At 36.6% G+C, this 18,114-nt stretch overlaps 1 protein-coding gene across 5 annotated transcripts; it reads left to right on the forward strand.

Annotated features, from left to right (window-relative positions):
• Positions 1-6,069: 6,069 nt before the first annotated feature.
• On the forward strand, positions 6,070-10,129 carry LOC127242271 (U-box domain-containing protein 5-like). Of its 5 annotated transcripts, none has more exons than XM_051261747.1 (6): positions 6,071-6,647; positions 7,076-7,154; positions 7,307-7,492; positions 7,577-7,693; positions 7,795-8,903; positions 9,023-10,128. In XM_051261747.1, the coding sequence occupies exons 2-6, from the start codon at positions 7,110-7,112 to the stop codon at positions 9,774-9,776; spliced, it is 2,211 nt and encodes a 736-aa protein (XP_051117704.1). In that variant the 5' UTR covers positions 6,071-6,647; positions 7,076-7,109; the 3' UTR covers positions 9,777-10,128. The 5 variants fall into 5 exon arrangements, with proteins under 5 accessions (XP_051117706.1, XP_051117704.1, XP_051117702.1 ...); XM_051261745.1 differs by having other exon boundaries at positions 7,095-7,154; XM_051261746.1 differs by having other exon boundaries at positions 7,098-7,154.
• Positions 10,130-18,114: the final 7,985 nt, after the last annotated feature.

An 18,114-nucleotide genomic window follows, 5' to 3' on the forward strand; every position in this document is an offset into this window, starting at 1 on the left:
TTTGAATTATTAAATGTGGACTAGCGATGGGGCCAAGTAAGCCTTGTTGGCATCCGAATTGGCGTGCTAAAAACTGAGGCTGATAGCTGAAGGTATAAAATGCTTTGGGGCCTTTCTTATCAATTTTCTTACTAATAAATAAGGACCTGAGTTTAAGAGCAGCATCCCAAGAAAAAGAGTAAGTTGGATGAGGGAGTGGGTTTAGTTCGGACAAAGGTGAAGACATAGGGAATGGCCAAAACAGGCCCGGCGCATAACCGATGTACTTTCGGTACATGTAAAATCGGGAATTACTACGGTCGTCAGCTAGAATAATAGTGATGATAGGTTCGGATGCTTGGAGATTATTACGACCTAAGCAGAGTCGGTTGAGGGATATTCCTAGAGATTTATCAGGTGTTGGAGCAACAGGGGGTTGACCAAGTTGGAACGCGTCGGGAAAATAGAGACGGAACCATAATTCCAAGAACCAAAAAGGGCCCGACGCGGTAGTATCTAATTTTTTGTCATCCTTATCTGTCAGGCGGGTGCTAACCCTGGATAACCCTTCAAAAAGATTGGCAAGGAAATGCGTACCCAGCGAAAAGAAGCGGCCAGAGGCTATATGTATGGCCAAGTCAAGATGAGAAGAGAGGACGCATTTTGAAGGAGAAATGATTACATACCTACAAAGCCAAAAGAGCAGGAAGGCAGTATGCTCACGGTCGGTCACAGGGGTCCCGTCTGCTCCTTTTTGGTAGTTTAAAAATTTGGTCTAGCCCCATTCCTTAACGCCCGCCAGAGACCAGCCCAAATGGTCTGCATTGGGCTCTTGCCCATCTAGGGCACCCATTACAGGGTCTTCTCCTAGAATGGGCAGATGAGCGATCATGGCCATATCCATGAGGGTGGGGCCGATGGGAGCTGTAGGAAGAAGGAAGACGCACATCTCAGGGTGCCAGAAAGCCAACATCGCTAAAAGAACCTTCTCATGTAAATGACATGGGAGAGTAGACAGAAGTATGGCCTGGTCGATTTGTTGGCTTTTCCATTGATCTTGAAAATGCTCTGCTACCCTTTTGTACCAGGTGCGGTAGGGATCTTTAGGATCCATCAGATGAGTTTTGATGCTATCATGGAGGCGGACAGCGTTGTAGTTGAGATTGTTGACAGCTAGTAGATTTCTTGCCTCCAAGACCTCTCTCACTCGATTGGAGTCTTCCGGAGTAGTGCAATATGGGCGAATGGTTGGAGTGAGCATTTTCGTTGCCACAAAAGTTGTGTCAGGAACTGGTCCGTCGAAGGGAAGTGCAGGAATGTATTGATTTGCCATGATTTGGAGTTGCAGAGATTGAGAACAGCAAAGGCCAGTAGTGAAGAATGAAGAGTTTTGGGGCACGCAATGTGTTGCAGTAACTGGTTGCAGTTGCAGAAGCAATTCCTCCGAAGGGGTATGGTTGTATATATATATATATTGCGAACTTCGAAACGGTGATTGTGGAATGACGTTTGAAAGTCCGGTGGCGGCGGGCAAGTTGTTACGTATGAAAATTATAATTTGGTTAAAAAGCCCAAGTTGGAAGAAAATATGGGCCTATAGTTGGGTATGTTAGATTGATCAAGGAGTGTTTCGAGAAAATCGGGTGAACTAGACGTATTTCTAAGGAAAGTCTGCAGGTCGGAAGATCCGCAGGTCGGAAGGTCCGCAGGTCGAAAGGTCCGCAGGTCGGAAAGTCCGTGAGTCGGAAAGTCTGCAGGTCGGAAAGTCCGCAGGTCGGAAAGTCCGTGAGTCGGAAAGTCTGCAGGTCGGAAAGTCCACAGGTCGGAAGGTCCGCAGGCCGGAAAGTCCGCAGGTCGGACAGTTTATAGGTCGGAAAGTCCGCAGGTCGGATGGTCCATAGGACAGAAAGTCTGTGAGTCGGACAGTCTACAAGTCGGATGATCTGCAGATCGGTTGGTCAACGGGTCGGATGGTACGCAAGTCGGAAGGTCGGTGGTCGGACCAACAAGTCGGATGGTCTGCAAGTCGGGAGGTTTGCGGCTGGACCAACAAGTCGGATGGTCTGCAAGTCGGGAGGTTTGCGGCTGGACCAACAAGTCGGATGGTCTGCAAGTCGGGAGGTTTGCGGCTGGACCAACAAGTCGGATGGTCTGCAAGTCGGGAGGTTTGCGGCTGGACCAACAAGTCGGAAGGCTTGTGGTCGGGCCAACGAGTCGGGTGGTTTGTGGTCGGATAGGCAAGTCGGTTGATCCACAGTTGGATGAGCGAATAGTTGGTTGTTGGGGAGGCCGGGCGCTGCGGAGAACGAGTGAGAATAATAGTTTGGTCGGCTGAGAACACGTGTCAGCAAAAGAAGGGTTAGTGAACGGTTGAGAGGAGACGTTATAACCGTTCGGACGACGGTTCCAAGTACCGTTTCTGAAGAATATTTAAGGATTGAGATTTGCAACTGACAGGGCATCTTCAATCATCTTCGAACGACAGCAAAGTCAGTGATTCGGGGATCATCATTTAATTTTTCAGTACTTTATTTTTCCAGTTTATTTCCTGTACCGTACAGTGTTTAGAGATTCCTAATCTCAGGCGCTAAATATATCAAATTCGAAGATAATTTCCTATTTTCGAATTTTACTTTTTATTATTGAAAAAAATACATCAGAAAGATAATATTATATTTTGAATTAATATTTTTAATAAAAATATGTATTGAATATAATAATTTTTTAATAAAATATTTTTTATAATAAAAATAGTGATGATAAGATTGAAATAAATAACTATAGTAGGAGATAAATTTTAAGTTATATAATTAGTAATAAGTTTTAAATTATAATAATAATATTTGACCTTTGGCATGAAAGCTCTGGGATCACTCCCATTGTGTTTGTTATTTCAAGTTTACTTTTATCAATATGTATTTTATAACATCTTCCAAATTCAATGTGCTCCTCTTAAATAATGAATTAATTATTTCAAATTTAGTTTACTTTTATCAACATCAGCAAATACATTTGATCGAAGATTATTTTAGAAGGCTAAAAACTTGAATAAAATACACAATGGGTAAGTTGCTCATGCAAAAAGAGAAAAACAATTCAACCAAAATGAAGAGGAAAACAAAAAATAATTTTACATGATGTTAAAAAAAATATGAAAGCAATACATGAACAAAAACTAAAAACAAAAACTAACAATATATAAAGAAAATACTCCCTCCGTCCCATAACAATCTATCCATTTTTCTATTTTGGTCCGTTCTATAACAAAGTATCCGCTTCTTCTTTTAGTAATTGTACTATCTACCTAACATTACAAATACCCTTCTAATTTACAATATATTACACAAATGCCATTACATTTATATCATACAATACTAATAGGATTAATTTAATCTTTTTACCTCTATTTTATCCTAATATAATACTAATATTTTTAAAACTCCGTGTAAAAAATAAATTAATAGATAGATTGGAGACGGAGGGAGTATAATTTTTGGGAATGTTGCGCCAAGTATTCTTTCTCCAAAATCCCCTAACCTTCTCGGGCCGGGCCTAGCCCTCGGTCATTCTGGTGTGCCTTCCAACTATCCGGCCATCCATCAATTCAGCTTTTCGGCAATCCCGTCTTCTACCAAATTGAATTTCCTCTTTGATTTCTCTATGGTTCCTCCGGTTATAACAAGTGCATTATTCATTATTGTTTGAATTAGGATATTTGTCGTTAAGTTATACTTTCTTCGTCCCAATTTAAAAAATATATATATAATTTTTATTTTTGTCTCACTCAAAAGTATCTCTTTTTTTTTATTATAATAAAAATAATCACACATTAATATCAAAATATTCTTTTAATTTTTACATAAATTGTAAATGTATCATTACACGTACAATTAATTTACACAATAAAGTACAAATGACAAAAATATAAAAATTATCTTACACTTCCATTAATAATAAAATATTATTATTTTTTAATTTATTACAAAACTTCAAAGGTTTATTTAGATTGGGACGGAGTGAATATTATTTTGAGACAACATTACATAAATTATTTTAATAAAAAAATAAAAACTTTTGGGTGTATAAATTTATTTATTTTTTGAGTAAAAAAAATATATATAAATTTTGTTGGAAAGAGAGAGGGAGGGAGGGATTTTAAGTAATTTTAAGATGTATAAGATTTGATCATTTTGTATTTTTAGTTTGAATATTTTGTTAAATAAAAAAAGATATGTCGGTAATACACAAAATAATATATTGATGGTAGATAATTTTTTTTTTAAAATTTATATTATATATATAATCTTACTTTTTTTATCATTTATTTTTCTACACTTTGTTGGAAATCACTTTCCTACACTTTTTTGGGATACATGTGTATAAACTTAAATTTGATTGAGAGGCATTTTGGAAAATAGTTTATAGTTATTGAGTAATTTTAGCTGATTGATAGTGAATCAACTAAATTACGTGTTTAGTAAATTAATTTTTATAAATAATTATTTTTTTTTTTACTAAAAAATTAATTTACCCATTTATTTAGAATAATATTTTCATTTTAATTATTTTTATTTTTATTTTTCTTTATTCTTTGTTTGTCTTTAAAAATCAATCATATTGTATAAATAGATTTCTTACTAAATTTGTTTATAACACATGTTGTGTGAAAGTATATCTTTTGTTGTCACGCTGTATTTGTATTAAATTAATATAATTAATTTACCCTCGTATCAGTATGATATTCAAATATATAATTAATCTAAACAAAACAATTGGTTTAAAAAAAAAAAACATATTAAATTCGAAATATATATATACATATATGTGTATAAAGAGGACACTACAATTAGGGGGAAAAAAATCAAATTCACTCTTATTGCAAGTGTACTTAAAATAAATTTTTGGCCAAATTATAGTCTTTTAATTATATATTATAATTTCGTCTGAATAAATACTCATTAAGATTAAACTTACCATTAATTTAAGTAAAATATATCCTTTATCCTGCCATATTTACCTTTTTGTGTCATTATACTTAATATTTGTATAATTTTTTTAATTTTTAAAAATATCATTCTATTAGTATTATAAGACATGAAAATACTTTTTCAATTTTTTCTCAAAAAAACTAAATGAGATAATATTAAGGAAAAAATCGTTTTTGGTCTTAATATAACTAAAATTCATCAATTTTGGTCCAAATATAAAAATTTTATCAATTTTGGTCCCAATATAACCAAAATTCGTCATTTTTGTTCCAATATAACTAAAACTCATCATTTTTTGTCCCAGCAAGAAATTTTTATCAATTTTAGTCCCAATATAACCAAAACACATCATTTTTGGTCCAAATATAAAATTTTTATCAATTCTAGTCTCAATATAAACAAAACTCATCATTTTTTGTCCCAATATAATCAAATCTTATTTTTTTTGGTCTCACCGTCAACAAACCGACGGAAAATACTGACGTAAAAAGAAATCAAACCTTATATTTATATTTGAAGAAATTGCATAATCTTGCAAGTCCACGTCAGCATTTTTTGTCGGTTTGTTGACGGTGGAACAAAAAATGATAAGGTTTGATTATATTGAGACAAAAAATGATTGTGTTTTGGTTATATTGAAACTAAAATTGATAAAAATTTTATATTGAGACAAAAATGATAAATTTTGGTTATATTGAGACCAAAATTAATAAGATGCTTATATTGTGACCAAAATTGATAAATTTTAGTTATATTGAGACGGAAAATGATTTTTTCCATAATATTAATATCCATATACATATCCCTATCCAATCGTTTGGACTAAAATTAAAAGTTTAGGAGTGAAGATGTGATTCAATAATAGTCCACAAAACTATTTGGCCCTGTCCATGTGACATATAAAAGCTTGGGGCAAACTCGCATTGATGTCGTTAGTCCTTTTAATAAAATAAATGTGTATTGGTGCTATGTTTTAAAAATTGGAATTGGATTTAATACTGCTTCCTTAGTTGAAGTGGCAATGGAATGGGTAAAAACCTACAAGGAAACGTAAACGTACGTTTGTTTTAAAATGCCAATTAGACATTGAAAAGTAAGAAAGGCTGCGCTGCCTCTCTCTCTCTCTCTCTCTCTCTCGCTCTCTCTACGCTTTTTGTTTTTGTCCCAAGCGAGTAGTGCGGCATTCGGCGAAGGAGGTTTTCCTCTCTCTCTCTCTCTCTCTCTTCCTCTCCCTCTCTCTACCAGACCAGACCAGACGAGACCATACCAGGGCACGAGCTGACCCACTTCAATCCATCATGATCATCTACCGCCATTAATTTCCTTTCGGATTGGATTGGATTAAAGTTTCAAGGCAATCGCGTCGCGAGGTGTATCGTTTTAGTGCTGCAGGTTAATGAAAGCAGTCTCGACTCCATCGTTCTTTCCTTCTTTCTTTCTTTCACCTTAGCGGCGAAGATAAAGTTGGGTCGGGTTGGGTCGGGTCGTTTTCCGGAGAAGAATATGCTGCGATTGTAATCGAGAAAGTGAAGTTCTGTTGGGGTACTTTGATTTATCTTCTGTTCTGTTCTGTTCTGTTCTGGACTGGTGGCGTTTGGAGCTTTGGTATTACCATTGGATTGGATTAATTTAATTGAATGATCTTCTTCCCTCTGTCTGCTCCAGTTCAATTCCGTTCAGGTGAGGATTTCCATTCCTATGTTGACATTTGTTGATTGGATTTGGGTATGTTTTGTATTGTTGTCTGGTCCGGAATGGATGGATCGTCCGAAGAAAGTTGTAGTGTAGTGTATGTAGGTTAGCGCGTCTTGGTTATTTCATTTTCATACACATATCTTCTTCAACAAATCAATAACTTGTTCGATAATTTATCATTAAGATGCAGTGCAATCTATATACATGTGTATTTTGAATATACTAGTATAATTCAGCAGCCACAGAATAAAAGGAGGTTATGCTTGAAAATCTTCTGATAAGTTTTTTGAAATTCTATTGGCTAAATCACTTTAAAGGGTGATTGAGTGATTCGAGTTCGTCATTGATTTCATTATTGATGATGTAATAAGTACTGTGTGTTTCTAAGACCAAACTGCTTGGATTAACCCAAGCCATGATGTTCTATTTCAGCAGTTGACTGTTGCCATGGGAAATCAAGTTGTAGAGCTACCATCCATTCTAAGCATCAAGGTATGACACGGCATGGCAACTGTTTCCTAATCTTCAATTTGTAATAAAAGGATTGGATTGGATTGAATTTCTGTTTTTCCCTGGTTGTTAATCAGTGTTCTAGCTTTGTCTAGGCTTTGGGATTGATTCATTTTCTTCTACCCTCGTTGCAGGTGCATCGACGGATGTGCTCGGAGCTGTTGAAATTGGTGAGGAGTATTTCAACAATTTTCCCAGAGTTAGAAGATGCCCGTCCTCGGTGCTCATCTGGAATAGGTGCGCTTTGCATGTTAAACGAGACGACCCTTGAGGCCAAGACACTGCTTCAGCGCTGCTGTGACCACAGCGTTCTTTATTTGGTATGTACTTGTAATGTAATGTAATGTACCTCCTGCTGCTCCACTGGTTTTTTAACATTTTCATGCTAATTACGGTCTCTTAAGTATTTTCAGGCACTCACCGGCGATGCTTTACTTTCAAGGTGTAGCAAGTATCGGAACTTGTTCGACCAGAGTCTCAGCCAAATTAAGACTATGGTACCGGTAGTTCTTGTTGCCAAGGTTACCACTACGACTCTTGCCTATTTGTTGCTGATGATGTATATATACATTTCACAACTTAATTAGTAGAGCTCATATAAAAATTTCTATCGCTCCTCCAGATTTCCGGAATAATCGCTGATCTTAGAACTGCTGAGTTCCATTTGGATCCGGCTGAAGCAGAGGCCGGGAAAGTTCTGCAGGAATTGCTTCGTAGATCCAACTCTCCAAATGGCTTCGACAAGGATGCTGCAATAGCTGCTATTCGTAATTGTTCTTCTCTTCTTGGTATAGTCTCCCAGAAAGCTCTGCTGATTGAGAAAAGATCCATCAAAAAGATGATCGACAGCTTTGGAGAAAGGGAAAGGGAAAGAGGCAAGAGGGTTATTCTAATATTTTTCCTCGATCTTCTGAAAAAATACGGAAAGGGCATGGTGTCGGCGGCAAATGTCAATGGTTCATCAGATCTTGAACATCACTTGCCGGTTGCAAGCCCGTATCGTCTGTCCAAGGAGGTCGAATTTCGCATAGACTGTATGTCTGGTGAAGCTGAAATTGGGATGTTGAGTAGGCATGTACCGCCTGAAGAATTCCTATGTTATTTCTCTTCCAAGTTGATGTTCGATCCAGTTATCATTGCTTCAGGGGAAACCTATGAAAGGATGTGGATCGAGAAGTGGTTCGAGGACGGCAATGGTACTTGCCCAAAGACAAAGAAGAAGCTACCGAATTTGTCCTTAACGTCGAATACTGGCATGAAACTCCTCATCACAAAATGGTGTTCTGAGCATGGGATTTCAGTTCTTGATCCCAGGAAGACATTGGTGAATAACATGTGGGAGACTTGTTCGAATTCCATCGCTAGCATCACAAGCTCCTTGTATAATTTAAATCTTCCCGTGGATTACAGCAATGTGTCGCTTGGATCTTGTCCGGAATCAGATCTCTCCAACACTGAGATGACAACCTTACAGGAAGATGATGATATGAAGCTTCTCTCTAAACTTAGCGAGTCTCCATGGGATTCTCGCTGCAATACAGTCGAAGACATTAAAAAGTTGTTGAAACAAGGAAACGGAAATGGAAACGGAAACGGATCTGCATTCAACATTCCACCCAAAAAGTTTGCTCACTCGCTCCTTAGATTTTTGAGGGATGCTTACAACCTTTGCGATACAGCAGCCCAAATTTCTGGATGCGAGTTGCTGCTTGAATTCTTGCAGAATGACAGGTACTTGATAGATAGATAGATATATAGATAGATAGATAGATAGAAAACACTTTGATCTACATATATACATACGTTGAGGTATTATATATTGAGCTACTACTACTGTTGGGCGATTGCAGAGACGGCATATCATACATAAAGAAAGACGCATACAATCTGCTGGCATTGTTTCTCGACACTGATGAGCATGAGCTTGTAAAGCATGCTTTATTGGCACTGAAGGTTTTGTCCTCCCACAGAAAATGTGGTAAGAATATTGCATCATCCGGCGCACTTTCCGCTATCCTGAACATCCTCGACAGCAAGATTCCTGGGCACCTGGAACTGGCCCTGCACGTATTGAGCAATTTGTCGTCAAACCTTGACATCTCCTCCTCGATTGTTTCTTCCGATGTTGTATCCAAACTTGTCCCGCTCTCGGAAGAGCAAGAGCTGGCGGGACACTGCATGGCCGTTCTGAGAAATGCGTGTGACAACGAATCCGGCAGGCTGGCGATCACGGAAACCCAAGGCTGCATTGCTTCTATTGTGAAAGTTCTGGAGATGGACGACCACAAGACACAGGAGGATGCTCTGTCCATACTTCTTCCCCTGTGCTCGCAGCGCACCCAATATTGTCACTTGATCATGGACGAGGGCATTTTCTCCAATCTCCTAAGCGTATCCGTCAACGGGAACAACGGAGCCAAGGCTGCAGCTTTGGAGCTGCTGCGGATTCTGAGAGATGTGATCGAAGCTGTTGAGGCAAATAATGCAGATCCGGACGCGAGCTGGTCCCACGAAAACAGCCCTTCGCCTCCGCCTGTGCCTTCGGCACCGAAAGCACAAGGGCTTTTGGGGAGAGTTTTTGGGAAGAAGAAGAAGAAAACGTGAACAAGGCAAGCGTTAGCCATAGTAGCCATTGTGATTCCGAGTAAGTTTTATGAGGTCGTTTGGTAAAAATTATTGTTGATATATTGACGAAAATGTGAATATTAGTAGTAGTAAGTAAGTTAAATTAGTCGTACGTATGTATGTATGTATGGTAGCAGCACTCAACTTTCCAAATAGATAGATAGATGGATAGATAACAGATAATAGGTATTTAGAAAAATGTAATGATTTTGTAGATTAGAACCTAATCTGATCCGTGTGTATGGAAGGAAGTATATATGTGCATTAGTGTGAGCTGAGATACGATACGGGTGTAGTGTTTGACAGTTAAATCTTAGTTTATTTGATTAATTGTCACATGATTTCATTATATGTTTTGATTAATTATATATATAAATTATTTATATTGGAGTGTAGTAAATTATTGATATTAGTTATTTATACATAAAATAATAATTAAACATGTTTTATATTTTATTTTTAAAAATTATATTACATTCATACTGTGCAGTTATTATTATTATTATTATTATTATTATTATTATTATTATTATTAGATATTGAAAATTATAAAAATATTTATTTTTGTTAATTTTTTTAAATATTTTATAAAAAACAGTGTATTTTTATCAAACATATGAGTAGGTTTTTTTTTTTTTTTTTGTTATGAGAGATAGTGCAAAATATAAAAAAATAAAAATTATTTATATATGTACTTTTATTATATTATTTTTTAATTGATTTATCTTTTTACTAAACATATAATTTTAAATAAATTTATTTTATTGTATTCATTTTTAATACAATTTGTTTGTTGTAATAAAAAATTTATTTATAAAAATAAATTATTAATATTAATATTTTTGATTTTATATTTATTTTAAACATATGTAAATATTTTACAAATAAAATAATTTGCATAGAAAAAATAATAATTTCAATTACTTTAAATACATAAAAAAATGTTCATAATTTGCTAATAAAAAATATATTAAAACAAATAATATAATAATATAATAAATCATATATTCATATATATTATGCATAGCCGGCGACTACAATGCGAATTTAAAGTTTAGCACTATGCTGAATAGCACATCGTGTGCTATTAGACAGCACATAATATTACTACAAACAACACATTGTATACGTTAATATAATACAAATACAATACATGAACAAAATACACATGCTATAGTCTCAACAACACACAATATTACTGCAGACAACACATTGTATATGTTAATATAATACAAATACAACACATGAATTAACAACACATGGTATAGTCTCATACAACACACACAACAGTTGATTTTAGTACATGACATACTTGTATACAACGCACTTGTTATTATTAAAAAACATCACATGCCTTTGTTATACATAGCATATGTTGTGTGTAATACTAATGTGTGTTGTTTGCATATATAATATGTGTTGATGTGAAATTTTTTTCAAATCAGCACCGTAACCATCCTCATTATGCATATGTGTGAATTAGAGACTTTAGGCAAATAAGGAAAAAAAAGAAGGCAAAATTATATGCGATTTTATTAAATTGTGTCAAATTTTTTTATATTTTCAAAACTGTATTAAATTCCCTTATAATTCAATAAACCGTGCGTTTAACTTTTCGGTCATTTTTATTTAACAGTGTTTGTCTGCACGTGTCCAATGTGTAAATGAGTTTCATAATCTCTGAATAATTGAAATTATCATTATATACATTCTTCTTATATTTAACCTTAATGAATAGTTAGAGTGTGTTCATTTGACCGTTTGGGCTTAAAAGTTCCTATACATACTTACGGTACTAAATTCAAATTGAAAATCCATATTTCTAAATCCTATACTTCAAATTCAACGTCTAGTTTCTTTCTAACATAAGTTGTCGGCGAGCGAATCTCCTTGCCAAGCAAAGACCCGTCAAATCGATTCACATGATCGGACAGGTCATTGGTAGGTGAGGCAATAAATCATCAGCATCCTGCCTTGGTCGTTTCGAGTTTTGTTCTGTAGGGGTTGACTCTGGCATCTCGGTTGGGTAAAGGAAATACGACCGGCGTTTGAACCGGCGGTGCAACAGTGACAACCGGACGGCGCAGAGGTGAGTCAATCTTCACCCTTTTTTTTTTTTTCCTCTTTCTCCAAGTCACGTGAATTTTGTTCAATCTAAGGTGAAATTTGTTTGCATTTGCATGATATTTGTTTGATTTTGGTGATTCTGGTTTGATTTTATAAAATTCTTTATTCTAAAAAATCTTAGGAACAATAGGCCGTATTTCGAGTTTAATTTGTTTAACAGTGAAAATTATTTTGATTATTGCAATTTCATGACATTTCTTTCGCTCTCTGTTGAAACCGAAAGTTTCCCAGAAATCATGTTCATGGTTGGGTGGGGGAAGCTCAATTTCCTAAATCACCGATAGTAACGGTTGAGACGGATACTCATCTCCTAAAAATTTTAAGGATTATAGTTCATATGTCGGCAAAGGGTGTCACTGTGTCTAATTTAGGGAATATTAGGATCCTTATTTTGAAGGTGTTGGATGGTATTCGTTCAGTGTTAGTATCCATGGATGGGCTTGGCTTTCGCTATTTAGAAGATAGTTATGTGCATTGTTTCGATTTTGGTACAAATCGATTAGGATTTGCTTCATTTTTTCCTCTGTGGCCGTTGTCGTGGGTTTCCTCCCTTTTTTCTTGCAATTGGTTCAACATTGACAAAGTTTAATGTATTTATCTTAGGCTAACCAATACTATGCATTTCTATTGATGAAATTGTTTGCCCACTTGGCGCTTTGTCACGACATTTTTGGCCCTACCAAGAGGGACACATAAATGTTGAGATATTTTAATGTTCGGTTTTAGATTTAGTAGATTTTATATTTAGATTTGGTCTTATCTATAGATTATATTACTTATATTTAAGTCTATCTAGTTTGTTTTGTATTGCCTATATATAGGCCCCTTATTTTGATAATCAATAATACAATCTCATTATTTTCCCCTTCAAAATTCTAACATTGTATCAGAGCCTATTTTTTTCATGCCGTACATATAGCCTACCAACCCGTGTTTCTTCAGGTACATTCAACCTAGATTGTACCCGTAGGTCTTGTGATTTTGAGATCATGTCTTTACAAGTCTGTCTTTTTGCAAATTTGTTGCTTGAAATATGTCTGTGACCTCTCATCTGTCCGTTGTCTGTCTGTTTCCTGTGTGCTATCTGAAATTTATCTGCGATCTTCCATCTATCCGTTGCTTGTTTGTTGCCTGAAATCTGTCTACGATCTTCCATCTTTCCGTTGCTTCTCTGTTGCCTGCGTGCGATCTGCCGTTCTTCAGCCGCCGCATCCTGCTTTGGTTCCCTACGTCGTGGTGTGGATGGTTTTGTCATCGGAGTTAATTTCGTGTTGCGACTATTACCGGTTGGATTGCTTGATTTGATTTCTTGATTTCGTGATTTATACCGGTGTGATTGGTTTTTTCATCGGAATTGATTTGTCATGGCTTCCTCAGTCCAGAATCTCATGACTCTCTTGCATCAAGCTATTGCTTCTAATGGCATGAAAAATTCGTGGTGTTTTGATTTTGGTTGCTGCCATCATATGACATCTACACTTGGCTTATTGACTGATGCACATCCTGTGTCTTCTTCATTACCTATGCATACTACTAATGGGAGTCGCATGGATATCACTCATTCATTATCTGTATTTCTACCATTTATATCTCTTCATGATACTTACTGTATTCCTACTCTTAAATCTTGTAACAATTGGCCAATTAGTTAAGTAAGGACTTACTGTTACTTTTTCTTCTTCTGTTGTGCAGGTTCAGGATCCACGTACGGGTCAAATTCTTGGGACAGGTCGAAACGTGGGTCAAATATTTGAGGTACAATATTTGAAAATTCCTCATAGTAAATTCTCTACTGTTACTACTCATACCCCTCTCGATACATTTCCTTTCTAGTCTTCAATGGCACATTCGTCTTGGTCATGCGTCTTCCTCTAAACTTCAGTCTCTCGTTAGTAAGGGTCATTTGGTTTATACTCGTTTTGAGCCATTTGATTGCTTACACTGTCATTTGGAAAAACAACAAGCCTTATCTTTTTTAGAAAATATGTCGGTCGCAAGTAAATCGTTTTCCTTGGTTCATTCTGATATTTGAGGTCCTTCCTATGTTTCCTCTATGAGTGGGTGTTGTTATTATGTCATTTTCATAGATTATTACTCCCGTTTTACATGGATATATTTTTTTAAACACCGTTCAGTATTACCTCAAACATACATTGACTTTGCTTAAATGATTCGAACTCAATTTTGTTGTCCCATGCAGACCCGCTATACTGATAATGCCTTTGAGTATAGGGATTCTACATTATTAAGTTTCCTCTCTACTCAAGGTACATTGATTCAGTGTTCCAGTCCATACACCTCTCAACAGAATGGTCGCGCTAAGCGAAAACATCGTCACATTTTAGATACTGTTCGTGCATCTCTTTTGTCTGCATCTTGTCCTGATAGGTTCCGGAGGGAAGCCGCCCTCACTACTGTCTATACCATTTATCTTATTCCATCACTTGGCCTCTATAATAGCACCCCTTTCTAGCGTCTATATGGTCAGCCACCCGATTATAGTACCCTTCGTCCCTTTGGTTGTGTCGATTTTGTCGTTCTCTCCGCATGAACATTCTAAATTGGAACCCCGTGCGCGTGTATCTTGTCTTCTTGGTTATGGGTCAGAGCATAAAGGTTATAGGCTTTGGGATCCGATTTCTAAACGGTTGCTTATATCTCGTCATGTTACCTTTTGGGAGAGTATCATGTTTTCCACCCTATCTAAATTTCATATCCCATGTATTTCTGGTTTACCTTCATTCCTGTTGGTATGTCCTCCCTTGTTTCCTGATCTTGATCCTACGGCTCCATCACCGCCTCCGGATCCTGTTCCAGTTGAGACCTCTGATCACCTCCAGTTGATGTTTCCGATCCACCTCTAGTTGAGGTTTCTGATTCGCCTTCAGTTGAGGCTTCTGATCCACATCCGACCTTGTCTCTAGATGCTGATCCGTCTGCGTCTCTGGACCTATCATACCTCGTTGATCACATAGAGTGAGTCACCCTCCTCCTCACTTGCGTGATTATAATTGTTACTCTACCATATCTCATTATGAGCCTAGGTCATTTCGTGAGGCAAGTGCTGATCCATTATGGCATAAAGTAATGACTGAGGAATTGGAGGCTCTGGAAAAAACTCACACTTGGGATTAAGTGGATTTTCCTTCTGGAAAGACACCTATTGGGTGCAAGTGAGTTTTCAAAATCAAGACTAATTCTGATGGATTCCCAGGAGTATGGAGTTGACTATTAGGAGACTTTTGCCCCCGTTGCTAGTCTCACTACTCTTTGTTGTCTTATTGTCGTTGCTGCTGCTGGTTAGTGGTCCATTCTTCAGTTAGATGTCAAGAATGCATTTTTACATGGCTCACTTTCTGAAGAAGTTTATCTTACTCCCCCTCCAGGTTTCTCGTCTTTTGGAAAGATTTGTCGCTTACATCGCGCTTATATGGGTTGAAGCAGGCCCCTTGGGCTTGGTATGCCACATTTAGTGTTGCACTATTGGAGTTTGGCTTTACCATATGCGCTTATGACTCTGGCCTATTTCTTCGTTGTTCTTTATCTGGGATAGTTATACTTTTGCTTTATGTTGATGATATGATTATCACGGGAGATGATACGTCTGGTATTTCTGATCTACAAGCATATCTTAGCCAGCAATTTGAGATGAAGAACTTGGGTCCCCATCGTCACTTCTTGGGGCTTGAAGTCTTTTATTCCCCCAATGGTCTCTTTCTCTCTCAGGCTAAGTATGCCTCCGATCCCCTTGCTCGAGCTGGTCTCACAGACTGTCAGGTAGCCTCTATACCACTTGTCTACAATGTTGGACTTACTCCTCATGATGGCTCTCTTCTTGATGATCCTACCCTTTATCATTAACTTGTTGGTAGCTTGATCTACTTGACTATCACTCGACCAAATATCGCTCATGCAGTTCATATTATGAATCAGTTCATGGCCGCTCCGAGGACCTCTCACAACTCTGCCGTCTTATATATTCTTTATTATGTGAAAGGTACTCTCCTGCATAGTTTACACTTTTCCTCTCACTCGTCTTTGACTCTCAGTAGTTACTCTGATGATGATTGGGCTGGTGATCCTACTAATCGTCATTCGACCACTGTCTTCTGCTTCTTCCTGTGTGACTCTCTCGTCTTTTGGCGCAGCAAGAAGCAGACTTTAGTTTCCTGATCGAGTGCCGAGTCCGAGTATTGTGCCCTTGCTGACTCTACGTCAGAGCTTTTATGGCTTCATCGATTACTCACTGATCTTGGTGTTCCCCAGTCATCTTCTATGGCTCTTCACTGCGACGGTCAGAGTGATATGAAGATGACCCACAATAATACCTTTCACGATCGCACCAAACATATTGAACTTGACTCTCACTTTATTCGACAACATGTTGTCAGTGGTGTTGTTCATCTCGTTTCGGTCTCCTCCGCAGATCAGACAACAGATATTTTCACCAAGTCTCTTCTTCCTAGCCGCTTCCAATTGCTCTTGGACAAACTCAAGTTGATTTCTGCAACACCCACTTGAGTTTGAGGGGGGATGTTGAGATATTTTAATATTCGTTTTTAGATTTAGTAGGTTTATATTTAGATTTGATCTTATATATTAGATTACTTAGTTTTGAGTCTATCGAGTTTGTTTTGTATTGCCTATATATAGGCTCCTTATTTTGATCATCAATAATACAATCTCATTATTTTCCCCTCCAAAATTCTAACAATAAACATGCAATTTACCTGGACTTCACCCTTGGAGCATTCATGACGGATTGACGCAGCTAGGTTTCATTTTGGTTTGTATTACTTTGAACGTAGTAATGAACTGCAGTGACGAAGCATCAGTAGTAAAGATCGGCATATAACGGAAGAAGACTGGATGATTATATCCCATATTCAATGTCAGATCATATTCAGTGTTTGTAGAACAAGGTCGTCGGTATTTGCTTTGTTTGACAAAATTAACCACATTACATGAAAAATTTGACATTTTAATACAATGACAAATTTATAGCTTCAAGTCATAGAAGAAATGAAAATAGTACAATCCAAAAAATCCAAAGAATAGAGAAATTACAATAAATATCCCATATCTTGTCCAATTATCACTCTTATATTTTAATTGTCACCTTGGAAAAATATATTCCACATGTGTCATTTTTTTGCGATTTTCGACCTCTGTTTGTGCATCAACTTTACAACAGATACAATCTCACGCGCACGGAGTAGGATTGTTCTACGGAGGACGAACATCGCAAAAAAAGTGACGCATGTGGAATATATTTTTTTAGAGTGATAATTAAAAGACATGAGTGATAATTGCTCATTTTTTGCTCTAAAACACCTAAACGATAAAAAAAATTCTAGACTCAAAATTTGAGAAACTTCACAAGGTTCATCTGAAATGACCAAATAATTTATAAATCAAATTCATAATTTTTCAGAATTGTTTACGACAGTAAGCCACAGGCCCGCGCCGCTCCCTCAAACCAAATAATATGGTTGTGAATTGGAGCTTGGATTAGATTTTGGTAAATAAATGGATTAATGTAGTCCATTGTGCTTAGGAACTTAATTGAAATGACAAATATCTTTTGTCAAACTCAAAGCTTAAGAAAATAAATTTAATTAGACAAAAATATAGCCCGGACGTGGTTGCATGCATGACCTTACATGGTCGTAAGAATTGAGCTTGGATTGCATGTATTTGCTTGCATTGCATGCATGTATTAAAATAAATGCATGTAATGCATTTGAAATTAGACTTGAATACTTACATGCATGCCTGAACACAATATGAATGCATTTACGTTTTCCATATCGTGGATTTCTGTTCATGCAATTCAAGTTGCATTTGAATTCAAACGTCGAAATAAATTATCCATTTTGGATGAGAACAAAATCACCCGACATGCGCGTACCTATATAAAGGATGATTCTCAATCATTTCTAACACACCAAAAACCAATTCTTCTCCTTTTATTCTCTCTTCTCCTCTAGTTCTTTCCGGAAATTTTCGGGTCAATATTTTGGCTAATTTTCTCCCATTTCCAGTCTCAAAACACACTCCCTTTGATCTTCGTTTTAGTTCTTTGGAGCTCTAAAGAATTGAGGTGCCACTTAATACTACAATAAAAGTCAATTAACGATATAATTTTTTGGTCATTAATCCCCTTTTTTTCCATCTAAAAGCAATTACA

Source organism: Andrographis paniculata, unplaced genomic scaffold, assembly GCF_009805555.1.
Source record: "Andrographis paniculata isolate CXL003 unplaced genomic scaffold, ASM980555v1 Contig86END, whole genome shotgun sequence".
In the NCBI taxonomy this organism is placed as follows: Eukaryota; Viridiplantae; Streptophyta; class Magnoliopsida; order Lamiales; family Acanthaceae; genus Andrographis; species Andrographis paniculata.